Genomic DNA, 27,577 nt, shown 5'->3' with positions numbered 1-27,577 from the left:
AGATGGATAGACGAAGGACTACAGACACTTTGTACCATTTGAGGTAAAAATCATCCAATTACTGCAACTTTACAACAAAAACAATTTTGATTGTAAGAATATTTTTTTATTTTGAGCGATAGCTTATTACACAAGAATTAAGGTTTGAATCCAGTCTATAACACTGAAATGTACGCGAGTGTAATACTTTCTTTCTGAATTTGTCCATTAAGTAGTGTGCTATTGTATATGTCAACCAAAATCTCAAAAATGTATCTATTATTGCATACTTATATACAAGAAATTCTTGTCTCAAAAATGAAAAATACAACTGTATCATAATACTGTATACAAATGCAATTCCAGACATTGTCTTAAAATAGAAATGAAATAAAAAAAAATTTTTAAAGCAAAGTAAAACAATTGATATGTCAAAATGTGAAAAACATCAATAAACACATAAGCATCATCCTTCAGAATATTTCTGTCCATAAATAGTGTTGAGAGATGTAACGAGGCCAAATCTAGTGAATTACTGGTTTATCGCCTATATAGCTATATGGCTCTGTCAATTTCTAGATTTCATCTCGTCAACTTTATAAAGAAAAAGGAAATGCCCAAAAGAATACAATGTACTGTGACTTGTACAGGAAGACTAGTAAAGCTCCGCTACTTTTTCTGAGTAGACAGCTTACATCAGATATCTATATATTAAAGCACAAAGCTAACAAATTTATCCAAATTCTTGCTTGATAATTTCACCAATCTGAAATAACTACACATATGATAAAGCATAATAAATTACGCCTGAATACTCTACATCCATCGTACCACGCTTAAAACCCTGAAGAGAGAACATGATTGCATTTTTGTAATGTACAACACATTTAAACTTTATTCTAAAATTTTAATAAAATATCATAGCATGTTTTTTCCCCCAAAAATTTCAACAACAACAAAATCTATTTTCTTTTCACTTTCAGATGAATTACAATTAACACAATTAAGAACAAACCAATAACAGCATTCTGATTGTATCAAAACTGTATTTTAACAGACATGATGATTATAACATCTAAAATCAGTTCATGCAGGTATAATCAACTGTTGTGAAGTTTCTGTAATATAAGGCATTAAAATATGGCCAACTAACTGAATTTTCTCCTGATGATAAATTGCAGTACATAGACGTGGGGTTGATCATATTTTGGTGGTCATAGTTCCAGTTTAAAGGGTAAAAAACATTTTATCGCTTTTAGAATAAGAAAATTAAACCAAATTATTCACATTTCAAAATATATAACCCTCATTGCGTATCATGATGCAAAATAAAAAACAAAACCTAAAAATCCTAATCAGAAATACATCTCAGAAATTCATGACAGAAACAGAAAAGAATAAGGTCTGATTTAATACACAAACTTTGAAAAAAAAAAAAAAAACGAACAAGCAAGAAAAATCTTTGAAACTTTAAAACTCAGAACACAGGGGCATCAAAAGAAAAACAAACAATCCCTTACCATTATTTCAGAAAAGAAGAAAAGAAAAAGTCTGTACAAATTTGAGGACAAATTGATTCAAAAATACATGACAAATATAGATAGCCTTAGACAAAAAAAGTGTCCATGATTTTAACCTATGGATTACTGAAGCCTTAACTTTCATCTGAATATTTCTACATACTGGTACCTCGTAATTTTTATAACAAAACTAAATGTGTTAAAAGCATATTCTTTACAACCGAAAGACAATTTTACACTTTGGCCGCAAAAAAATAAATGCATGATTTAATAGATACAATGTACAGTTAAATGTCAGCAGTAGATAAACGCTCTGGTTTCACACTCGACCTCCTATAATTACAGTGTCACTGTTGATTTCTTTGCCCGATCAGCATATTAACACCAATTCCCCAAATTCACATTCTAAAGAAACATTTGAATTTCAATTTTTTTCCATTTCTGCGGTTTAAATCTTTTCTAATTTTATAAATTATCCTGGGTAAAGTTTTATTATGAATTTTGACAACTGTTTTTTTTTTCAAAATATATGTAAAGGAATAGATGTTTTGGTTAAACCATACATTCATAAAAATACATCTGGATTGGGTTACATATCAGATGTTTTTAACATCGAAACAAAACAAGCATCTGTTTATCTTACATTCTGTTTATTAGCACTATTTACTAGATACATGTGTAAATAAACTTTTTAAAGACTTTTCTGTCCTTGATAAACTTCACATTTGTAATTTTAACTGTTTATCCGTCATTTTCAAAACAGATATATTAATTACCAGTTTACAAAGTGTATCTAGCGATTAACAACTTTCAGATTTTTATTTTCATTCTTTACCGTTATTGTAATGTAAGATGTCCATTTATCAATGATCATCTACAATTAATTTTGTTTTCTTTCTAAATACTGTTTTCAACACATCTCATTTCCTTCAGTTTGAAGTTCTTTGTTTAAATTTCAATTCAATAATTTTATTCTATCTTTTCCCTCAACCAAAGTGTCTTTTTTCTTCTCATATTCTGTGAACGAGTCCCAGCTCAAGTTCAATACGAGACTAGAATGATATCATTTTCATTTAGTTCAACGAGGCTGGTGGATGTTGTGGACATTTTTCACAGGCGCACGGGAATCATGAGTGGGTAGTGGCTTGTTGTGATAATGCTTTACGGCTTCTGGGGGAAAATCTTTATCTCCCTGAAATATAAAAATCAATATAATAGTAAAACTAGAAAATGTCTAAGACATCAATGCCCCGGCTGCCATGTGAAATTAGTTTCAGTGATCTATAAAAAGCAATCTAATTACAAGAGATCCCAGAGGGATCTTGGCGCCCACCATTGAATGATCTTTATAGGTTCCATGTCAGATTGATCTTTTCTCTACTTTTCCCTTCCTCTAAGTCTTACTAATCTGTGTAAATTCAGAAACAGCCCTCTAGTACTTTTCAAACAAGGGGAACCTATATATAAAATTTAAGATTTAGCGATAACGCCTGTCTGTTGTTTTCGGATTAGTCCCAAAATGCAACACCAGGGACCAAGGGGAACCTACATATGAAATTTGAGAAAGATCCCTTCAGTACCTTCTGTAAAATAGCGATAACAAACTTCAATTGTCAAAATACAAGATGGCTGCCTGTCGGCCATGTTGTTTTCCTATTGGTCCCAAGATGCAATATGCAGAACTACAGACCAAGGGGAACTTATAAAAATGTTTGAGAAAGATCCCTTCAGTACTTTCTAAGAAATAGCGATAACAAACTTCAATTGTCAAAATCTAAGATGGCTGCCTGTCGGCCATGTTGTTTTCTGATAGGTCTCAAAATGTAATATGCATAACTAGGCACCAAGGGGAACCTATATATGAAATCTGAGAAAGATCCCTTCAGTACTTTCTCAGAAATAGCGATAACAAACTTCAATTGTCAAAATCCAAGATGGCTGCCTGTCGGCCATGTTGTTTTCTGATAGGTCTCAAAATGCAATATGCATAACTATAGGCACCAAGGGAAACCTACATATGAAATTTGAGAAAGATCCCTTCAGTACTTTCTCAGAAATAGCGATAACAAACTTCAATTGTCAAAATCTAAGATGGCTACCTGTCGGCCATGTTGTTTTCCGATTGGTCTCAAAATGCAATATGCATAACTAGGCACCAAGGGGAATCTACATATGAAATTTGAGAAAGATCCCTTCAGTACTTTCTCAGAAATAGCGATAACAAACTTCAATTGTCAAAATCCAAGATGGCTGCCTGTCGGCCATGTTGTTTTCCGATAGGTCTCAAAATGCAATATGCATAACTAGGCACCAAGGGAAACCTACATATGAAATTTGAGAAAGATCCCTTCAGTACTTTCTCAGAAATAGCGATAACAAACTTCAATTGTCAAAATCCAAGATGGCTGCCTGTCGGCCATGTTGTTTTCCGATTGGTCTCAAAATGCAATATGCATAACTAGGCACCAAGGGGAATCTACATATGAAATTTGAGAAAGATCCCTTCAGTACTTTCTCAGAAATAGCGATAACAAACTTCAATTGTCAAAATCCAAGATGGCTGCCTGTCGGCCATGTTGTTTTCGGATTGGTCTCAAAACGCAATATCCATAACTAGGCACCAAGGGAAACTTACATATGAAATTTGAGAAAAATCCCTCCAGTACTTTCTCAGAAATAGCGATAACAAACTTCAATTGTCAAAATCCAAGATGGCTGCCTGTCGGCCATGTTGTTTTCCGATTGGTCTCAAAATGCAATATGCATAACTAGGCACCAAGGGAAACCTACATATGAAATTTGAGAAAGATCCCTTCAGTACTTTCTCAGAAATAGCGATAACAAACTTCAATTGTCAAAATCCAAGATGGCTGCCTGTCGGCCATATTGTTTTCCGATTGGTCTCAAAATGCAATATGCATAACTAGGCACCAAGGGGAACCTACATATGAAATTTGAGAAAGATCCCTTCAGTGCTTTCTCAGAAATAGCGATAACAAACTTAAATTATCAAAATCCAAGATGGCTGCCTGTCGGCCATGTTGTTTTCCGATTGGTCTCAAAATGCAATATGCATAACTAGGCACCAAGGGGAGCCTACATATGAAATTTGAGAAAGATCCCTTCAGTACTTTCTCAGAAATAGCGATAACAAACTTCAATTGTCAAAATCCAAGATGGCTGCCTGTCGGCCATGTTGTTTTATGATTGGTCTTAAAATGCAATATGCATAACTAGGCACCAAGGGGAACCCACATATGAAATTTGAGAAAGATCCCTTTAGTACTTTCTGAGGATTAGCGATAACAAGAATTGTTTACGGACGGACGGAGGGACGGACGGACGGACGGAGGGACGGACGGACGGACGACGGACCACGGACGCAGGGCGATTTGAATAGCCCACCATCTGATGATGGTGGGCTAAAAATCTAGATAGTCATTCTCGTTCCGTTACATGAACATCTAACGACATAGCAGAAGGGGTCACGTCAGGATGACCTTAGTGTTATGTTCATTTCACTTTCAGGGCGAATTGTCAATTTGTCGAAGTCATCGAAGCAAACCATTTCGTCACATCGTGCATCTGAAGCAAGCCTTTTCAGCACAGCATGTATATAGCTATACTTCCTGGGACGAAATGATTTAAAGGGACATCACGGTAAAAACGTTGTTATTTTCATTGAATGTACGTGTTTTGTTCCTTTCCAGTTATGTTTCTGTGCTATCCCAATATTCACAGTCGATCACTATGTCCAGATTGACCACTCGATTAAGTTGGGAATGCCCCTCTAAATTTAGCGCGGAAATTATTTTTAAATCATCAAGTGATTGTTTTGAAATCGAGGCATTTTCATTTGTAAACACAAATACATGATAGCTTACAAGTCGAAATATTCCATCTGGGTTAGTTGGATAACGATATTATACATTTACGTACAGTGGTTTAAATGTTAAATAACACGTTCTGTATATATTCCGGCGCAAATATTTATGTGCATATAAGTGTAAACACTGTACATATAGTATAGTGACAGTAGCGATGTACTGTTACAGACTGTATAAATATTACCGAGTTTGTATAAATATTACCGAGTTTGTTATGGCCTACTATCCAGCAGTCAAGCAGAATACAAGCAGCGTCCGTATTACTGCTGTCATTGTTTTCACGTTTAAACTGTTACAGTCTATTTTACTGCTTCCCAGTGTAATTCTAGGATTGTCTTTGACCCATTTGGCCATTATTCTCTTTATTGCGGAAGCCTGTTAACGTTTCCAACCGCAGTCGATTCACGTTGGAAGCCATTTTTGTTTTCAGGTGTTTTAGTTGGTGCGCATGCGTTTTATCGTGTATGTCACAAAATTAACATATCCAGACTGTTGATTAACGAATTGTGATAACCTTTTTATAATTAATAATTGATGTTTTTTATGTACATATATCATCAAATTTGAATGGTTATTGTTCATAAGGTTATATTTTTTAAAGATATACCCAATATTATATGAAAATATACAAAATAAAAATTGGTTTACCGTGATGTCCCTTTAAGCCTATGCAAGCTTTGCCCTGAAGTCATGCTAGTTCGCACATATAAAATTCACTTCCAAGATTCTGGAAGTAGTCATATGATTGGTTAATCTAAAAGGTCAACCTGACGTGACCCCTTATGGGATGTTGTTAGATGTTCATGTAACAGAGTGAGAATGAGCATCTAGATTTTAATTAGATTGTATAAAAAGTAACAATCACATTGATTTTTAAATGACTAAGAAATGAGGCAGCTAGAGTGATAACACTGTATTGGTTGATGATTTTCTATATTTAGCAACCGTGACCTTGACCTTGGAACCCTCAAACACAATATCTAAAGTATACTTGTGATCTTGACCTTGACCTTGGAACCATGAAACACGATATCCAAAGTTACTCATATTTGACCTTTATATAAAGATTGACCAAAATATGTCAAGAAAGGAGTGCCAAGTGTTTACATTGAATCGGGATAGGAGGGGACAGGACGGACATGGCCAAAACTATTTTCCTCCATTTTAAAGCGGGGCATAAAAAATATAAATGAAATCAAAAAGAAAAATTAATATACCCTGGTATAATTTCATTAAACTTTTATGGTCCAAGGGGAGTTAACGCTATTTTCAGATTTTTACACTTGTTTAGTTAAATCTCATGTCTACTATCTCGGGACTCATTTTGTGACTCTGTGTTTGCCGGAAAAACCACAAGACCACAATGACATATGCTAGTCGATACAATTTGTTTTTTTCCCTTATTTTCACAGCCAAGAAAGATTTCTAACAGCTGTCACATAAATCTTTAAGCAGGGTTCCTGTAATATTTTACCTGTGTCACTGTCCCTCCAACTATCACTGACTGGTGATGGGTATCAGCTTTAGGAGGACTGAAAAATAAAAATCTTTGAATACAGATCTATTCACTGTATGCTCATTGATGCCAGTTAAAATATAGTATGCATAAAGTTTCTTCATTATTCAATTACAATAGAAAATATGCTTTTATCTTCATTGCATATATAATTTGCATATCCATTAACAGGTACTTCATAATAATGAGATTTCATTATGTAAATCTCCCCATTCAGTCCAATTTCTATTTGCTAGATTGATTCTAAATTGTCCCACAATCCAAGATCTTTTAGACCTAGAAAGCGTAGATTTTATGATTTGGTCTAAGAATCATAATTAACACCTGTAATCTAATATGATAATTATATTGTGAGTCAGTGAGGAAAGGTAGACAATATCTTCCAGTGCCTGTAACTTTTTTAATTTGAAACCCTACAATTAAAGTGGTGGTATATATATGTATATGTTATGTATCTTATTTTTATCATTATGATACTATGGTGTTAATGAAGGTCGGTTGAGGAGATCCTAAGATATGGCATGGCTTTGAAATGGTATGTAAGTAAATTAAAACTGCATGCCTTCCTCCCTGCAGGCCCAAAACCCCAAATAAAACGGTGGATGTAAAAAAATTATTAGAATCAAATGCATATGCTTGCAAATCCTTCTATTATCATCTGGATATTGTTAAAACTATTAGTTTGTGAGGATTCTGAACACCTGTAAGAATTCCATTTGCCATTACTACGTATCATACCTAGTTCCAAACTCCTCCTGTTCCTCCTTTGTCAGTGGTTCTGATGGCTTGTCTTTCCCCTCCTTGTGTTGAACCACACGCATACCTTGAACCTTCACTGAAACATAACATAAGAGTTACAATCACTGATGATTACAAATCTATCGGTCATCGTTTAGTCATTTTAAATATTTTCCACAGTTCATAGAGTACTCTATAGCTGTTGTACTTTGAATGTTTCTACAAGGGTGTTCTGTCTTATTGTCTAAATTGTCAAATGCAAATTTGGTTTGATGCATTATTGGCACATGCTAGAGCCGGTAGTTGAGTGTAAGCATGCAAGGTGTTTGTCTTTCTAGCCATGGGCGCCTGTGGGCATGGACAAACAAAATACATACTAGAAAGTTGACACGAACATGGAATCTTTTAAGTTAGAAATCCCACACACAGAGCCTTAAGATTTAGTACACAATGACTTATTGTCGTTCACACTGACTAATTGTCGTTCACACTGACTAATTGTCGTCCACACTAACTTATTGTCGTCCACACTGACTTATTGTCATCCACACCGACTAATTGTCGTCCACACCGACTTATTGCCGTCCACACCGACTTATTGCCGTCCACACCGACTAATTGTCGTCCACACCGACTAATTGTTGTCCACACTGACTTATTGTCGTCCACACTGACTTATTGTTGTCCACACTGACTTATTGTCGTCCACACTGACTTATTGTCGTTCACACCGACTAATTGTCGTTCACACAGTCTAATTGTCGTCCACATCGACTTATTGTCGCCCACACCGACTAATTGTCGTCCACACTGACTAATTGTCGTCCACACTGACTAATTGTCGTCCACACTATTTGTCTTCCATACTTGCTAACTGCAGTTTGTGCGAAGGTGACTGTGTGTTTAAATTACCTAGAAAATGGATGTATCCTCTGTTTCAGTCATAATTTACATAATGATTAACTTTATTATTGAAAGGCTTCACTAACCATTTGCATAATATTATTTTGCCAAATTGGCATGTTAATTATGTATTTTCTGTGAGGAATTGTGCTGCTGATCAACTATAGAGAGATATAAATACAACATCATAACATTCCAGTGCAGTGATTTATATTTAGTTGAATCTTTGTTGTCAATTTTGGCAGGGTACATTCAATTGGAAATGTGGCTTACTATCAGACCCTATCACATACACACACCTGGCAATATATAGATTATAATTATTATAAACCCGTTACCCTGTTGAGTGAGAGTTGTTGAGGATTCAATGATGTAGTCCCCCCCCCCCCCCCCCTGTTTGTTGGGGGGGGGGGGGGGGGGGAAGTCTCTAGCCATTTAATAGTAGGACACAGGACATGTCTAGTCATTAGTCAGGAATACATAGATAAAGACATAAGGTATTTCTGGTTATGTTTCTATCATAAATTAATTAAAGGACAAAACATGTCCTTGTGTGTAGAAAGGGGCTAATATTTTTTTCAATAAAAATGAACCAGATACAGTTTATCTTTATGCCTCTGCAGTAACACTGTAATATATATATGCTAAAATAACAGTGCTAATACTTAATCAAAGTACTGAAAGTACTGTAGGAGGCGTTAGTCAGATGTAAAAGGAGATATTTGAAATAAAGCAAGAATACAAATTAAACTGATATCAACATGACTAAACATTTCCACTTAAGTGTGTCAAACCAACCGGACATAATGGTTTTCACAGTCCTGATGAATGTAATGGTTTAGACTGTTCCGATATACATAATGGTTTTAACCATCTTAAAGTTTCAAACCTACTTCTAAAAGTAGTTAAACATTTCTTATTTCAATCAAACCTTTACTTAAGAAGTCAAACATTTTAAATTGTTTTCAAATCGACTTCTACTTAGGTACATGTCATTAACATTCATACTTTAAACCATCTTTTATATTTAAGTAGTTCAAAATTTGCATTTATGTGTTTAAAACAAACTTATATTTTATAGGCCTGGGTATTAGAAATGTCGAAACAATATGATATGCATTTCGATATGTTATAACAATACACGATATGTATTGAAAATACAGGGAGTGTCTGCTACTTTTTTTGTTGAAAGTGTGCAATGTCTTTCAATATCTTGTAAACAAAATTGTTTATTCCTTTCTATTTTGATCTTAGAATAATATCAAAATTAGATTGACGGCTTTTAAAAGTTATTACACTTTTTTTTCAACAAAGACCTCATTTGTTAAGGACAATTATTTTAAAATTAGATATCAATTACATCTATTTTAATAGATCCAATGTCAATATTAACAATAAACTGTGATTTGTGATTTGTTGCTTTTTAATTTACCACCAAGATGTAGATAATAGCCTAGTAGCTATAGGTACTGTATATAAATATACAGCGTTTTACATGCAAAATATTGAAGAAAACTTTCATATTTGATATCAATAAGTCCCTTGGGGTGGGGAAAGAACCCTGGGCCTATTTTTACATCAGGATTGTGTTCATCTCTTGGTCAATTTGGCTTAATTGACATAAATAACTTCTTCTCTGAAACTAAGCAATCGATATAGCTCATACTTGACTGGTAGCATCATTTTGGGTAGGGATTCAAAATTGTAAAAATGGTGGGGTTGACCCCTGGGGGGCAGGGTCAAAAGGGGTCAATTGGTTTCTCTGAAACTAAGTTATGGATATAACTCACATTGGTGTGGTAGCAATCCCTATGGGGTTGTACCCAAAGTCAATTTCATTTCATGGATTAATTGCACAATTTGGTATAAAACCTACATTTGTATGGTAGCATGGTTATGGGGTGGGTATTCAAAATTGTACGAATGTTGGGGTTAACCTCCCGGGGGCTGAAGGATGGGACCAAAATAGGTCAATTTCGCTAAATTGACATTTTTAGAATAACAATAAACCAATGTACATGTACCCATATAAAATGCTTATGATATATTGACATAGAAATACCAGCGACAAATTAACTTAAGCATCATTCTTGTTTCATATCTCATAAAACCAGGTGAGCGATACAGGCCCTCTGGGCCTCTTGTTTTATCTGTGAAACCATTCAGATCCCAACTCCATAATCTTGCTGGACACCCCTTTTGAGCCAACAATTGAATTGCAATTTATGGATAATTTTTAATTTTGGCAAGAAAACATTCTTTAAAGGGCATGTCTGCATCATTTTTAATAATTTGCCCTTGAAACTTCGCACACACCTTCATAAGAGCCGGTTCTTTAAAATGTGAATGAAGGTCATGGTCAGAGAGATAAACTCAATATTTGTAGCCAGTCACACATGTTACATGTATCTGTTTGCCAAATATCCAGCCTTTTTGTGTATGTGCAGTTTTGGGTCATTTTTTCATTTTGGTAGGAATTTCTTTTTAAAAGTGCCATATCTGCGTCATTTTGATTATTTGACCTTGATACATTGCACACACCTTTAAAAGGGCCGATTCTTTAAAATGTGACCCAAATTAATAATTTTGAAAGAACTTTGAATTTTTTTCATCATTTGACCCCCGTGACCTTGAATGAAGGTCAAGTTCAAATATAAGTATAACATTTGTAGCCAGCCATACGTTATCGATGCGCCAAACATCAAGCCTTCATGTGTATATAGATAAAAGAGCAGAAACCTTTATTCTGCAATTTTGGATTATTATTTAATTTTGGCTGGAGAAAATAGCTTTATGATTCTTTTCCAAGTGCCATATCTTTCTGCCTTATTTTTATCTGATGACAATAAAATATGCACATTCTGTTTCAGTGGACTATGTTCTTTCATATGAAATGAAAAAAATAATCAATTTGAGATTTTTATTTTTGACATTCGAACCCATAACAAGTCGTTGGCCTTGACATTCTCTGACAATATGTCATTGAGAAAAGTTTGCCCTAACCACGTGCTAACCAATTTCCAAAGAAAATGAAACAAATTATGCTAAAATATGTGTGATGAGTTTCCTATATAAACTATAGTAAAATGTATCCTCTCCCCAGGGAGAATGCGACACATAGGGGGCCATGAAATTAACAATTTTGATAAAACAGCTTAAGAACCTTTTGTACACCATTCTGCGATATCTTGGTCTTAAGAAGAAGACCGACGCATGACGACAGATCAAATTATAATGGTGTATATTATGAGCTGAATGTCAAAGGATTGTAAACTCTGTACAAATTGTATTATATTATCAGGCAGTCAGCCTAAATGTATGTTTCATATCTACCATATTAGAAGTTTGAGGTTTTGTACGATATATATATATACTTAATTTGTACACATACATTAAATGAGTTAGCTGCTTTCATAAATTAAGATGTTTTTTCTAGAGTTTACTAGGCCGGATGAAATATGATCATGAGCAATCAGTATGGTCAATATGTGATTTGATAAAATGCCTCTCGTAGGTCAACCACTCATGATCACTCAACTTCTTTTTGTAGGAGTCAATATTATATGTACGAGAATTAAACTCTCGCGATGTCTGTTGCACATAAGTACAAAGAAATACATTATCACTTAAGCCGAAAAAAATCACACTTAAGTAGCAATAACACATAATAGTCGAAAACCCAATATATGTTATCAGTGATAAGAAACAGTACTTATAAGCATTTTTGGCAATTTATCCTGAAACAGCTATAGCCTTCCATATTTGACATCCCACAGATTGTTGCTTGTATATATATATAGTTTTAAAGGTCAACATTGGAAAAAACCTAAATGGTTATACATGAATTCATAATAAATAGAATTATTGACAAACAAGTTTCATTTATTTTCACACTTTCTGGAGACCAATAAGGAGATTGATGATTATTTTAAGGGATATGTTCGCGACATGAAAATCAAACATTTTTAATTAAATTTCAAAAGCAAATATAGATTTATTTTGAAAGTTATGAGGAATATTGATATTTGAGAAAGTCTTATATTATATGGATTTGATATCGATTGCCAATAGATATACATGTATTTATCATTTTACATGAAAACAACAAAAAGTTATATTACATGAAAACAACAAAAAGTTGTACTAATAGGTTAAAATGCAATTGGTATACATTTTGTTAATCTACAATTACTTTGTATTGTTTAAATATTCTATGTAATACAAACATTTCACAGCTTGGTGCATACAAATGTATATATATATTACATGAAAACATTTGAAAAGGTTGAATCGTGAGCTGAATAATATATAAATAAGACAAGCTGGTTCAATAATAATTTAGCATTTTCATATATATTACGAGCGCGAGTAGCTACTGCAGTAAACCTTATCACAGAAATCCAGATTCTGTATATTGTCTCTGTCGGGGAAGGTACAGCACAAATGACCACCACGACAGATATGTGCCAGTTTTCTTAGTTTTAAAAAATAAACGATCGAATTCCATCACGCCATCACGTAGGTCTACCGATTCATGGATTTGAAACACAGGGACTTCGATCAGTTATCGCAGTAATCCGAAGGGTTCTGGGGTTGATATCGCCTTAAAGCTGATTAAAGTCTGCATATAGTATATAGCAAGATCGTCAGAAAATTCGGACTATAATCGCAGTAGATATTGTGATTTTGTGGTCTGGCCAGGCTTGAACAACTTATCGTAAACAGTTTCGTCCTAAATAAACAAACACTTATTTCAGTGAGTCAACAAACAGATTTAAACTTTGTAAGCAACTTGCCTTTAATTCATGTTGATAGATATTAATTTCTAGCGACAAACATCATTTTGATGCTTCGTGTGAAGCCCGTGTCCACGTGCTTCCATTTTGACAGAGTGCTCGCTCACGTAAACAGACGGAACACGTGATCGCTAAATATCGGACTAAATCTCATAAAATCTCGTGAACAAACTACCAAGTTCACTGTTGTAAACAAAAGAAATGTTGTTAGCCAAAACCTGGAGGGTATTATGAAAATCAGGAATTTGTTTGCGCTTGGTTGTTATGCCATCCTTATTTCTAGTAGTTAAACAAGTGTCCTCTGTAAGGTAACGTCAGAATCTCGCAGTTATCTCCCTTCAAACAGTATTTTCAATATAGATTTGCAAAAATCGATGCAGGTGTAGATATTAACAAGACATTATTCTTATTGCTTATTCAAAATAATTCCTGGAATGTTCAAAACATTATCAGCATAGTTAATACATTTCTGTGCACATCTACTTTGAATGACGGACTACAATACTTGGAACTAATTATAAGCGAATCATTACCCCTAGTTACAGAAATTACCACCAGAGGTCTCAAATTCCGGGCTTCCGCCGAAGAGAAATTTATACTGAATATACCTTTTTTCATGTAAAAGCACTTTATTTGTAGTCTTGATAGTTTTCATAAATGTATATATAGTTCAACTACATCATATATGTACCGAAAGAAACTACAAAATGAACTGTGAAAGGAAATATAACGAAAATGAAAGTGAGAGATTGTGACGTCACAACTCGTAGGTGATTGTAATATGGCAGGCGTAAACGCCTCCATAAAAATGGTAACACAATAAATCAAATGCATGACTCATGTCTACTAGGAAATGCACGTTAATATAATATGCGTCGTAGTACAGGGTCGTTGACCAGCTAATCGTTATATATCTCATGCAACCTATTTTTAGCAGCTCATCCTGGGCAGTTCAGCCCAATTCTGTTTTATTTGCCTAAAACTTTAAAGCGCAAATCTATAAAATTCATGGAATTACAATACATCGATGCAACAAAAAGTTTCGTCAACAGAACTAAGAAATAGACTGCAAATAAAGTCGACCCAAATAGCACAACATGGGCCCTGGCCTTCAGACATGCTGTCGACATGGGGAACAGCTGCTTATTTTTCTCTTGTCCTAATTCCGTTATTTACATGCAGTTAAACCTCTATTTCTTGATGCAGATACCTGCAGGAGGATGTCCTCCTTTCAAATCCGCCCCTTCTGCAGATGACATCTCTTTTGTGCTCAGCAAACGATGAACTTCTAGACCGAAAATCGAGCTCTTATTCAGTAAATGTTTACGTGGTTTGTGTTTCTTCTGGGTATGGAAGACCAATGGGACAATAAATATTAATATTTTCGTTTGTTTAAAGAGCCAGGTGTTGAAGATGGCCTGCCGACTCCAACACTATTTAATAAAAAAAACAAGTAGATATTGTGTTGTCGATATATTATTTAAAAAATACAACAAAAAATCCTTTCACCACGCACGTGTTTAGGAATGTATTCGTTCCTTGTTTCTTTCCATAGTTTTGACGCCCCCGCCGATATCAACCAATCAAACAACAGGATTTACTGTCTCTTATGAGTAAAATTAAAAACGAAGAGGCGAGAGAGGCTGTGACCTTGTGGATTTTATTAAATCTGCAAGGAAACTAAAATGAAGTTATGATGGTTGTAGGTAAGTAAATAATATACAGTTAATAACCCAAATATCAAGATAAAAGTTCGTATTTTTTGTTTTTGTTATTATGTCGGTATTCTATGTGTTGTTTCTGTAACATTATCCGTACATATCCATGTCCGTAATACATTTTAACATTACTTTTGCCTAATAAGCATGTTATTAACCATGATTTCTCATTCATTGTCTCGTAAGTACTTGAAAACGAAGGGAATCGAAATCGAAAAGAGTTTCGGTATTTATGGTGAGCGTTGAACTGAAATCCTAATCGAGAGGTAATCATATCCTAGCTGCGATAACGTAGCTCTGGATGATGGACGGACAGTTTCTGACATATGGTCGTCGTCAGAGCAGTGTAGGCTGGGTATGAATATTCGTTCTAATCATATCCTGCAGTTGAAAAGAGGCTACAGCACCCTGACCAAGGCCTAATTCAAAATTATATTTTCTTTCGTAGAATCAACTACAGCAGCACGTAACACAACATAACAGCACCAACAGAAACAATGATGCCCTGTGACATCGATCTTTTTTTCCTTTTCTTTTTACATAAAGGTTCAGTTGTCAATGATCAGTCATCCACTGATTATCTTTGTACCTTGTATACGACACATTATCACTAGCCCTCCACCTCTGGGTTGCGAGTTCGAAACCTACGTAGGGCAGTTGCCAGGTACTGACTGTAGGCCGGTGGGTTTTTTCCGGGTACTCCAGCTTTCCTCCACCTCCAAAACCTGGCACATCCTCAAATGACCCTGGTTGTAATTACTTTAAACCAAACAAAACAAACAAACCAATTGTATACGACAGTGCAGAACGAATATTCATACCCTGCCTACACTGCTCTCCGGTATGAAGTCCCTCCCATTGCCGATAGTGTAGCAAGCCCCAATGTGATTCACATCGGGCAGTATATTAGCTATGATTATAATTTATTGGATAAAAAACTCCTGTTTATTGATGATTCTGGTGTCTATTATATATCAATATTCAATCCACAAACAAACCTGCACATTGCGTCATTTCTTTGACAATTAATGGTAAAATCCAAAACGAGCAAGACACACGGAGATATCAGTTCAAACATACCGCGAGAGAAGTATCATGGTGGATTACGGAGACAACTCTGTGTAGTATAATAATGGAATGTGCGAATTTAAGCTTTCCGGATGTGACGGTAGGCTAAGACATTGGTAAAATTGCATTACCAATGGTTAATTATATCAAATATTACTTGAAAGTTACATGACATCCACTATTTGTAGCATTTTTCAAGGTTCATTGTTTTACAACACTATGGTCAAAGGGAATCGTATAGCTCTGGCGACGACCATCTGTCAGAAATTGCCCATCCGTCGTCCAGAGCTACATTATCGCAGCTAAAGACAGTCGTATATACAGTAGGTTATTATTTGCCTATAATACGCCAACTCTGAACTCAGAAGAAATATTCAAAAATAACCTCCTTGTCCACACAATAAGCCCGGCCTGTCGGTGTCCACAAATAAACTTGACCATATAGCTATAGTAAGCCATTTTCTTCTCTCTTTTTTTTTCAGAATCATAAATTTTAAAATTGAAAGTTAAAAGTAGTTCACAAACAAGTCCTCTCATCATACTGAACTTTTACAGTCTGGGAAAGGTCTTATTTGAGGATGAATACAGTATGAAGAAATAAATCCAAAAATAGGAACTCATTTAGAGCAGTTTCCCTTTTTAACCACTTTTTTATGGTGTTTAGGTCTCTTTTAACCCGTGCAGTTATTGTTTATTCTCTCTTTTCTCGGTTTTATTCAGACAAGTCGAACATCAACAAAATATCAAAATTTCAAAAAATAAAAAAAAAGGATTTTGATAGGTAATATGAAACAGACAATAAGATCAGCATAATCATGTTAATTTTCATAACTCGTATTTTTACGACAAACATTGTTTAAAGCAATATTTATAAACTGATTTTCATATTTATAAAAAGTAATAAAGAAATTATTCAAAGACATGCAATTTAGTAGAAATACTAATGTATTAGTCCTTTTACATTTTTAATGTCCCATCTATGACCTCCGTCCGAATTTTAGATAAATCATCACAAGCAGTTATGAAAAGGCACTAGTAACGTCAAGAATATATTGTTTTAATTGGATAATCAAGTCATGGTTACTGTCTGTAAAATGAAAAAAGAAATTCTATTTGTAATAATAATTCACTTATTTTTCCTCACCATATTTTACTTTCATCCTCTTCAGGAGTAGCGAATTGATAAGATTGGTTTCACAACTTTCTTGTTCTATTTCCAGAATCTGCAATCAGCTGAAAACGGCAAAGACTTGATTTAATGATAATGGAGGAAACAGAGAAAAGAAAAGCCAAAGAAATGTTGAGGGAGAGAGAGTAAGTCAGTAATAATTTAATTTACTACTCTTGGCTGCTTTGTTCAATAGAGGTATGTGTCAATCTCCTAGAAGGTATAAGACTAGCAAAAACAGGACAGGTCCACGTGTCGTATTCCTACAAGGTTTAAGGACAGTAAAAACAGGACAGGTCCACATGTGTCGTATTCCTACAAGGTGTAAGGACAGTAAAATCGTATTCCTACAAGGTGTAAGGACAGTAAAAACAGGACAGGTCCACATGTGTCGTATTCCTACAAGGTTTAAGGACAGTAAAAACAGGACAGGTCCACATGTGTCGTATTCCTACAAGGTTTAAGGACAACAAAAACAGGACAGGTCCACATGTGTCGTATTCCTGCAAGGTTTAAGGACAGTAAAAACAGGACAGGTCCACATGTAATTCACCAGTGCTTTCCTCGGTCTTGAAACTTATGTCCTCAACACACATCTTCATTGAGGTCTTTGCTCTCTGTTTTGATCTATTTTACTTTATTTGTTAAAGAGTGTTTGATGCAGGGTTGATTGAGGAGAGGGGTATATTAGTCTGACATCATGACGACAGTTCTAGTTAAGTTTATGATTACAAACTTCCTTATCTTGATCTCCTTTGAAAAGATCCTGAAAACCCTGCTTAACTTGAAATAAAAATTCAGCTCCGACAATAGTTATACCTTGTTACTTGGGATATCTTGAATATATCACGCTGACATCGAGATAAATTATGTAGCAGCTTTTATTTAGTTCAACTGAAATTCACAGTGTGTTTCAGGATACTGTGAAAAAATGACCCTGGCTGTTCACGGGGCAATAAACCCAGCAAACAAACAAACAAATGCTACAGCTCTGATGAACACACTTGGCTAGTGAAGATGGGATTGTATGTACATATTAATTATGTTTATAGGTACATAACAGGGAATCCCCTTGTGACAAAGTCGAGGAGGGGATGTAGCATTATACATGGGTACATGTGCATTCAAATTAATTTTCAAACAGGTTTTGATCAAACTTCATATAATGGTCAAGTATGAGATTACCTTGAATGAGTTGGTGTTTGAGAATGCCAAGGACAATGACGAGGTCACTGTTAATAGTTTATACATTTTTTATTTCTAGAAAAGCTTTGTCAGTGCTCTAGAGACTTCATTATCTAATGAACTTTGAACCCGTTTGTGTTTTAGGATGCCAAGGTCAAGGACAATGCTGCTTCTTGTTAAAAACTTTTGTCATCCCATCTAGAGCACTGACAAAGCTTTTCTTTAAATGAAACTTCTTTTTGAACAGATTTTGATCAAGCTTCATTTATTGGTCAAGTATGGGAATGGCCTCAGGACTTACTGTAGGATATTTCAGTGGGTATACAATGAGTAAACTGAATGTGTTTCAGGATGTCAGCACCAGCCATGGACTGGATGTACAAGGGAGAGAAGCCATGTGAGGAAGACTATCTCCTAGGGAAGCGTGTAGACAGACATGTAGAGAAAGAAGAGGAACCTCCAAAGCAAGGTATAGACACAGAGTGAAATCTAATTATAGATAATAAGATCTAGGTGTATTTGGTCACATGACTGTACATCAGATTCTTTTCATCCATGATCAATTTGGCCTGATTTGACTGGTTATTTGAATTCACTGTTTTGTCACATGACAGTCATGTGATTGTGTGACAACTTAAATGGTGCGTTTTATAAATAACAACAGGACTAACCCATTTTGTTGTATACAGTATATTCCTACTGGTAGGATGTTTAATGTTTTTGATTTTTAAGTAAATTTCACCAAATATGAACATGTGGGGAGCTTGAGTTGTTAAAAATGAGGTCAAATAAAGCTGAGATTTGAATATATACAATTGTCATTTATATCATCGTATGGCATAATTTGAAATATTCCTATCAGAATCAGATTTTGTTAATTATATGGTGACAAATTGTTGTTTCAGATGACATATTTGGGGAGAGAATTAAAGCAAACATTGCTCTTGATATGGCAGCCAAGGCGAGAGAAGACCCATTGTTTGCAATACGGTGAGTTGTCTCCCATTAACATCCACCACTGTTGTGTTTTGTTTGCAATACGGTGAGTTGTCTCGCCTTAACATCCAACACTGTTGTGTTTTGTTTGCTTTACGGTCAGTTGTCTCGCCTTAACATCCAGCACTGTTGTGTTTTGTTTGCTATACAGTGAGTTGTCTCCCATTAACATCCAGCACTGTTGTGTTTTGTTTGCTATTCGGTGAGTTGTCTCCCATTAACATCCACCACTGTTGTGTTTTGTTTGCAATACGGTGAGTTGTCTCGCCTTAACATCCAACACTGTTGTGTTTTGTTTGCTTTACGGTCAGTTGTCTCGCCTTAACATCCAGCACTGTTGTGTTTTGTTTGCTATACAGTGAGTTGTCTCCCATTAACATCCAGCACTGTTGTGTTTTGTTTGCTATTCGGTGAGTTGTCTCCCATTAACATCCACCACTGTTGTGTTGTGTTTGCTATACGGTGAGTTGTCTCGCCTTAACATCCAACACTGTTGTGTTTTGTTTGCTATACGGTCAGTTGTCTCGCCTTAACATCCAGCACTGTTGTGTTTTGTTTGCTATACAGTGAGTTGTCTCCCATTAACATCCACCACTGTTGTGTTTTGTTTGCTATATGGTCAGTTGTCTCCCATTAACATCCAGCACTGTTGTGTTGTGTTTGCTATACGGTGAGTTGTCTCCCATTAACATCCACCACTGTTGTGTTTTGTTTGCTATACAATGAGTTGTCTCCCATTAACATCCAGCACTGTTGTGTTTTGTTTGCTATACGGTCAGTTGTCTCGCCTTAACATCCAGCACTGTTGTGTTTTGTTTGCTATACAATGAGTTGTCTCCCATTAACATCCAGCACTGCTGTGTGGAGCAAGGTTTTACTTTTATAAAAGATGAAGTGTTTTAGATATATTAAATTGCTGCAGATATCAGTCTTATCCACCAAGTTCTATACTCATTTCTGATCGTGTCACTGTGATTTGTAAGGTGTCGTTATAGCTCAATCTTGACCGTAACCTCAGGTGAAGATCTGAGGTGTGCGGTGTGGCGGTTTGTTTGTGCCGATGTGGTTGACCGTAACCTCAGGTGAAGATCTGAGGTGTGCGGTGTGGCGGTTTGTTTGTGCCGATGTGGTTGTATCCTTGAAGAAGACATTTTATCCTCATTTCTCTTAGTGACGGGGCCCCCAATATGTTGTTGAGTGAGTTAGTCACTAACCCCACATCAAAATGACCCAGCAGGCTGTTCACGGGGCAGTAGACCCAGCAAACTACCCAGCTGGCTGTTCACGGGGCAGTAGACCCAGCAAACTACCCAGCTGGCTGTTCACGGGGCAGTAGACCCAGCAAACTACCCAGCTGGCTGTTCACGGGGCAGTAGACCCAGCAAACTACTCAGCTGGCTGTTCATGGGACAGTAGACCCAGCAAACAAACTCTTAACCATACTTCTTCTTTTTTCCATCTCATTTTAGAAAACGAGAAGAAGAAGCAAGGAAACGTCTCCTCGAAAACCCAATTAAGATGAAAATGCTAAAGAAAAGCGTGAGTAACTTTTCCTAGTAAACTTTACCTTCAGTGTATTTCCTGCCTATTTTTGGGGTCGAGAACAGGCCAAATTTTGAATTGTGTATGCTCTTTATTTTTCCCAACAGAGTCATCTATATTCCCAATGTCTTTGAATATGGTATCTTTATGCGATGACTTTTAAATCCAGCAACTTGTTAGCACCATTTTTCTTCTAACTTGGCCAAGATTCTTCTAATACATGAGCAAGTGAAGCACTTTACATTTAAGGGAATGTGTTGAAAAGAGTAATTTGACTGAACCATAAGATTTCGTTTGCTATTTTCATTATTCTAATCACCAACCTGTTTAATTTTTCACTGATCTCTTTGGAACTTTTTGGACTTTATAATCTTAATGAAGTTATGATTTTCCTTTGCTTTAGTTAGAAAAACAACATAAGAAGGAAAAAAAGAAAAAGAAAAAGCGTGATGATTCAGAAGATGATGACATTATGCAGAAATATCTTTCTATTCTAAACAAAAAACAAAAAGGGAAATTGGACAAACCAAGACACGGCGAGTCTCACCACAGACATCAAAATGATTCAGGTAAAAGTGACAATGAACGTTATTCAAGAAGGCAAGAAGATTTTCATAGAAGCAGACATAGAAAAGACTTTGATAATCGCAATGCTAAACATCTCAAAAGTCATGGAGATTTTCATACAAGGAACAAACATCAACAGGACTCTGATAGCGATTCAAATTCAAGACACAGAAACTCTTACAGGAAAGGAAACAAACTGCATAGAAACAAGCATGATATTGACTCTGATGAAGCAGATGAAAGAAAAAGGTCCAGGGACAAAAGAGGTGAAGTGTTAGAAAAAAGAAGGGAGTCTGATCATTATTCATCCAAACACCAAAAACAGCAGCAACGTCCAGATAGACACTATAAGTCAGAAAGGCAGCCATCAAGTGATGATTCTGACAGCAGTGATAGCAGTGATGAGAGCAGTAGTGAGGATTCCAGTGAAGACGATCAAAGATACAAAGCAAAGAAATATGGCCTGATTGTCAATGTGAGTCATTTTATTTCATTCTTTTTGTCATAATATGAAATTTTGATGCATTTTACTTCACACTCAGATGCTGAAGTATATTTGATTAGAAACAGGTTGCAGATTTTAAGTGAAAATATAAAGATATTTCAATATCACAATTTGAATACAGTATTTATCAACTTAATATAATTTTAGGCATGGCCTATGTGAGAGCGCAGCAATCCCGGTGCCCATGGAATTCGAGAAACAAGCACACATAATCTAGTGTTCTAGAATAGTAAATCCCACGTTACAAAATGAATATATTGCCAACAGATCTATACACTGGTTTGTAATAAAGTATATATCAACAAGAATTATGATTTAGATAACTTACTACAAAAACTAATCGTAGAATAAGTCTTAAAATAGACTGATTAAGCGATGACAAGGTGACGGGACAGCAGATCTCGCAGATGAGCAGCAGACGACAACAAAAAAATTCGGAAGTCCTCTTTATTTTATGTGCTATATTTGTTAAACTTGTATGCAACTCGAAAGGACCGGAGCTGCACTCGTAAAACACCGGAAATATTTTCGTTGAAAATTATACCGTTACGTTTTGAATATAAAAAATTAAGAACTTGTTCGTGATAAATTTTATTAACAAATTCTAACTAGTGTGAAGTCAAACATTTGCATATTTTTAAAATCTTGATATTTTGTAATCTCCCGAGAATGTGACTTTGAATACAGTCTTGCGCAACACTGGATCTTGTCGTGACTTCCTGTTTCCGGTTACTGAGAAAGTTTTTGAACTCTAAGTATATTGGGGGAAAAGGGGGGGGGGGGGTTTCCGAGACATCTCTACCATTAAGTTCGCTACGCGAACGGGCGTCGCCCGTTCGAGCTGCGCTCTCTATTATATTTAAATTGAAAAAGAATTGAAGAAGACAGTTATACAAAATGTTCTTAGAGTCATAACAAAAGACAAGAAAATACCTCTTATAGTTTGGGAAAATTTAGCGTGGATGCTTTAGAAGAAATGTCACAAGTTCCTTGTATGTATGTTCAATGATATAATTTTAGAATTATTTCAAGTCTTGATATATACTCTTCTCTATAAAAGAAATCAATCGATGTTTTGTTTGTGGAGATTTTGTCATAATCTCAGGATCCAAATGGTTAAGCAATAAAACTCTCTGAAACTTCACAAGGTCAAGGTCGCTGTTACTAAAAATGGAACTGAAAATACACTGTCAAAATACTCATAAAACTTTTTCAAATGATGATGCACTGTAAAATGTAGACTGCTGTAACTAAAAATAGAACTAGGAATATACATCAATTAATGTCTATAAAGGTAAGATTTTCTAAAATTTCTTATGATGATACACAAATCTACTATAACCAGGGGTTTAAAGTCCTAGGGTCAATTTGGGTGGCATGAGTTTCAGGTTCAGCGATGCACTATACCTATGTGGACTACTTTTATATTGGGAGGTTGGGGAATGTATTCCTGCCAAGTTTGCTTGTCCTCACTGACTACAGGGATGATGTTAATTACTGACAATGGTTTTAAAAGTCATTGGAAAGGTTTCTAAAAAGGTACAGAACAGAAATATTTTAACTTGTATGGAATTGTTGAATAACAACCAAAAATTATTTATAAATGTCTGAACATGTTAAAGACTGAAATGATTCATTATATTTACAGAAGAACAAAATTCAAACAGGTGCCGATAAGAAATCTGAAAAACCAAGAAAGATATCACCTGAACCCCGCTCCAGGTCACCAGGGTCATGTAGAAGGTCAAGGTCACCAAGAAGAAGGTCAAGGACCCCAGAAACAAGGAAATCTTCAAAATCTGGAGAAAAGGAAAAACGAAAATATTCTCCTCCCAGGTACAGTAGATGTGGTTACTTCATTGTGCTGTCATTGACCAATGTATTGTGTCAGGTTTATGTATTTATACATGTTTTAATGGACAGTTGATATAGCTCACCTGTTGTAGAGAGAGGGGGGGAGGGGGGGGGGGGGGAGCCCTGGCATCAGTGTTAGTATTGGTACTCAATGTTTTGGTGCAAGTACTGAATCAGTTAACCCCTTAAAAAAAAAAGGCTTTGATAATTGTATTAGGGAACTGATTCTTGTTTTCAGGGTTTCTTTGGCATTTGATGGGAAAAGCATGTATCTTTATTATTGGAAATAATTCCCAGATAGTATACATAGCAATTACAAAAAAAAAATCAATGTATCTAAAATATGGGTTATTTCAACATGTGGCTCATTTATGTACAAAATACCACAATATATTAAATATTACGATATAGATTCCAGTTGGTTTTCCCACCCATAATGTTGTTGTGTGGTATAGCGACAAACAATGTGTGATGGACATTTTACCTATGACGTACTCTTGTTACCTGACGTACTCTTGTTACCTGACGTACTCTTGTTACCTACGACGTACTCTTGTTACCTACGACGTACTCTTGTTACCTGACATACTCTTGTTACCTGACATACTCTTGTTACCTGATGTACTCTTGTTACCTACGACGTACTCTTGTTACCTGACATACTCTTGTTACCTGACATACTCTTGTTACCTGACGTACTCTTGTTACCTACGACGTACTCTTGTTACCTACGACGTACTCTTGTTACCTACGACGTACTCTTGTTACCTGACGTACTCTTGTTACCTACGACGTACTCTTGTTACCTGACATACTCTTGTTACCTGACATACTCTTGTTACCTGACATACTCTTGTTACCTGACATACTCTTGTTACCTGACGTACTCTTGTTACCTACGACGTACTCTTGTTACCTGACGTACTCTTGTTACCTATGACGTACTCTTGTTAGGAAATCATTATAAACCCAAACTACAGTCAGGTGAAATCAGTTATTAATGTTAGAGTATAAAACATTTAGTCAATAAGAATGTCAGTCAAAATGTAACATGTTCTGAAATCTTATCAGGAAATTGACATCAGAGGAGAAAAAACGAAAACTTGAAGAAATGATGAGCAATGCAACATGGCGCGAGGATAATCGTAAACAGAATGTCAGTCGTTACATACAGGAAGACGAACAGGAGGCGTTACGTCAGAAAGATGACTCAAAAGGCGACAAGTTCATTAAGTATGCTCATTTTATATTCCAATTATTAAATGTCATTTTCTTCATCTCAGTTTTAATTTTACAAACAGTTTTCTTTGAAGTAATTATAAGAAATATGTTATTTCTTTCTTTCTTCCTTGAGGTTAGTATTTTCACTTTCAAATTTTATTTATTTATTTCTTCTTCACTTAATATTATATTCAAATAATTACTAAATTTTTGAATAGATCAAGAAATGAATCTCTTGGTGGAATGAAATCTAAGGTTCTCACTTAATGAGTTAATTCCTTTGTGTCTAGGTTTTCTTGAAATATCGTTTTCATTAGTTTCCTTTATTTAGATTTTAATAATTCTTAGACAAGTTCTGTGTATTAATTGGATATTAATATTTTATAAGTGACAACTGGAAAGTCTTGAAATGTTCGACCTAAAATGTTATACTGTAAAAGTCACCTTTGTTATAGCAAGTATATAACAATTAGTCCAATGATCTTTTAATCAAGTTTTGAAATTTTCTATATTTGTAGTTCTATGATGTCCAGTCATGCAGAAAAGAGTTCCGTGGCTGACAGAATCAAACGAAACAAGTACAATATTCAGAGGACCAAGGCAGACATGAATAAAGACTTTCTCAAAAAATAATCACGGAACTTAAACACGTTAAAACATCTGAAGATTTTCTTACAATGGTGCGAAATTACATTATTTTTGATAAAATAGATATTAACCTATACAAAATTCTGTATGTTTTTGTACACACAGGTATTTAAAATCCTCAGTAGGTTTTTAATTCAATTTGAGAAAAAACAGCAGAGGTTGAAAAAAATGTAACCAAGACCGGCAGCAAATTAATAATAAGTTATAACGGTTTTAGTGTTAATGTTGCATTCAGTATTTTGAACTATTTTACCATATAAACATGTACTAAGTTCAATTTTGGTAAAACCAGCTATTTCAGTAAATCAAGAATCTGACATTTTCACTCATGAAAATGGAATAAGGAGAAAGAAACATCACTGTCTTCTTATTGAAATAGCCAAGAAAAAGTGTGGGGAAGTATTATTATGATTTATGACACATCAGACCTGTTTTACAGCCATGCTGTAAATATCATTAATCAAATTCTGGTGTCATCAATAATTCATGACATCACACAATTGTCTCTGTAGAGAAAAAAAAGATGTACATGACTCGAAATGCTGGTCTTGTATAGAAATAAATGAGTTTTTTGACCATGAAAGCAAGTTATGGGATGAGCAGAACCTTCCAACTTTTTAAATGTAGCCGCTCAACGGTCATGTGTGTCCAGACGTAGCATATTTAGATAGGGTTTGGTTTAGTATTGTTTAACAAATTCTCAACAGCCGAGATCATTGACCCAGTTTGGTCAGAAACATCCTTGGGGGAAGGGGAACAGATTTTGCGTAAATGGTGACTATGATTCCCAACAGGCTAAAGGGGCGCCCAATAGGGGAAATAGAGGTAATTCCTTTAAATCGCTACTTGTCATAAAGTTATGAATGGATTTGAACCCAATTTAGTCAGAAACATCCTTGGGGGAAGGGGAACAGATTTTGCGTAAATGGTGACTATGATTCCCAACAGGCTAAAGGGGCGCCCAATAGGGGAAATGGAGGTAATTTCTTTAATTTGCTACTTGTCATAAAGTTATGAATGGATTTGAACCTAATTTAGTCAGAAACATCCTTGGGGAAAGGGGAACAGATTTTGCATAAATGGTTGCTGTGACCCTCCATTCCATAACCATGTATAGCATCGCTGGACATTAAGGGATAAACACAATTCTGATGTAAAAATAGGCCCTAGGGTCTTCCCTACCCTAAGGGACTTTGTTTCTTTAAACACAATCATGTTGTAAAAACAATCCTTGCTGTCTTTCAGACCCTTAGAAAGTCTGGACTTCGTTATTTCTTTAAAGCAGTTGGGATCCCCGCACTATAGCCATATATATAGCATTGTTTGAGATTGACAAATAAAGCTAGGTATTAACAAATCTAACCAGGTGGGCAATACAGGCTCCATGGGCCTCTTGTTATAGACTCTGGTTTGTCTCGGCCACGAGACAGAACCCTTCCTCACAGGGGCGAACGCTCAACTTAAGACCAAAAGTGTGTTTAGATATGACAGTCTAATGAGTGGTTCAGTTGTTGCTGGGTTATGACTTACAATCAGATGTAACAATCATTATAGAAAATATTTAAAGGCAGAAATATAATAGGGTATCTTACATGAGTGGCTCCTCTTATGGCATATCACATTATTGAACTTGTTTAATAAATTCCGTGTAGACACGAGTGTAAGATTCTGTTCATCACCTAACTCATATTTATGGGGATATAAGTGAAAATTTTCAAAACAATTTCTATATAGGACAAGCAGAGTTCAACTTTGATGGTATCTTT

At 35.4% G+C, this 27,577-nt stretch overlaps 2 protein-coding genes across 6 annotated transcripts; one reads left to right on the top strand and one right to left on the bottom strand.

The window, feature by feature from the left end:
* Positions 1 to 84: 84 nt before the first annotated feature.
* LOC117318177 (death-associated protein 1-like) lies at positions 85 to 14,709 on the bottom strand. The gene is made up of 4 exons (XM_033873205.1): positions 14,550 to 14,709; positions 7,641 to 7,737; positions 6,861 to 6,918; positions 85 to 2,691 (listed from the first exon to the last, which is right to left on the bottom strand). Exons 1-4 carry the CDS (start codon positions 14,596 to 14,598, stop codon positions 2,578 to 2,580), a joined length of 318 nt encoding a protein of 105 aa, XP_033729096.1. The 5' UTR covers positions 14,599 to 14,709; the 3' UTR covers positions 85 to 2,577.
* Positions 14,710 to 14,962: 253 nt separating this feature from the next.
* On the top strand, positions 14,963 to 26,023 carry LOC117318176 (pre-mRNA-splicing factor CWC25 homolog). Of its 5 annotated transcripts, none has more exons than XM_033873204.1 (9): positions 14,963 to 15,045; positions 17,346 to 17,439; positions 18,829 to 18,947; positions 19,384 to 19,468; positions 20,944 to 21,013; positions 21,420 to 22,058; positions 23,737 to 23,924; positions 25,014 to 25,175; positions 25,682 to 26,023. In XM_033873204.1, the coding sequence occupies exons 2-9, from the start codon at positions 17,384 to 17,386 to the stop codon at positions 25,794 to 25,796; spliced, it is 1,434 nt and encodes a 477-aa protein (XP_033729095.1). In that variant the 5' UTR covers positions 14,963 to 15,045; positions 17,346 to 17,383; the 3' UTR covers positions 25,797 to 26,023. The 5 variants fall into 5 exon arrangements, with proteins under 5 accessions (XP_033729095.1, XP_033729092.1, XP_033729091.1 ...); XM_033873201.1 differs by lacking the exon at positions 14,963 to 15,045 and adding an exon at positions 15,221 to 15,292; XM_033873200.1 differs by lacking the exon at positions 14,963 to 15,045 and adding an exon at positions 15,231 to 15,323.
* The last annotated feature ends 1,554 nt before the right edge of the window (positions 26,024 to 27,577 follow it).

The sequence above is a fragment of the Pecten maximus genome, chromosome 19 (assembly GCF_902652985.1).
Source record: "Pecten maximus chromosome 19, xPecMax1.1, whole genome shotgun sequence".
NCBI lineage: Eukaryota > Metazoa > Mollusca > Bivalvia > Pectinida > Pectinidae > Pecten > Pecten maximus.
The sequence above is the reverse complement of the archived record's forward strand: the minus strand, read 5'-3'. Positions and strand labels throughout refer to the sequence as shown.

What these genes read in the sequence shown, in the direction of transcription:
- LOC117318176 (XM_033873204.1), top strand. Translation starts at nt 17,384, where the DNA reads ATGATAATGGAGGAAACAGAGAAAAGAAAAGCCAAAGAAATGTTGAGG. An exon ending in GACCCATTGTTTGCAATACG is followed by an intron (nt 19,469 to 20,943) that starts GTGAGTTGTCTC and finishes ATCTCATTTTAG; the next exon opens with AAAACGAGAAGAAGAAGCAA. An exon ending in TGAAAATGCTAAAGAAAAGC is followed by an intron (nt 21,014 to 21,419) that starts GTGAGTAACTTT and finishes CCTTTGCTTTAG; the next exon opens with TTAGAAAAACAACATAAGAA.
- LOC117318177 (XM_033873205.1), bottom strand. Translation starts at nt 14,598, where the DNA reads ATGTCATCTGCAGAAGGGGCGGATTTGAAAGGAGGACATCCTCCTGCA. An exon ending in CAGGAGGAGTTTGGAACTAG is followed by an intron (nt 6,919 to 7,640) that starts GTATGATACGTA and finishes TTTATTTTTCAG; the next exon opens with TCCTCCTAAAGCTGATACCC. An exon ending in TTGGAGGGACAGTGACACAG is followed by an intron (nt 2,692 to 6,860) that starts GTAAAATATTAC and finishes TTTATATTTCAG; the next exon opens with GGAGATAAAGATTTTCCCCC.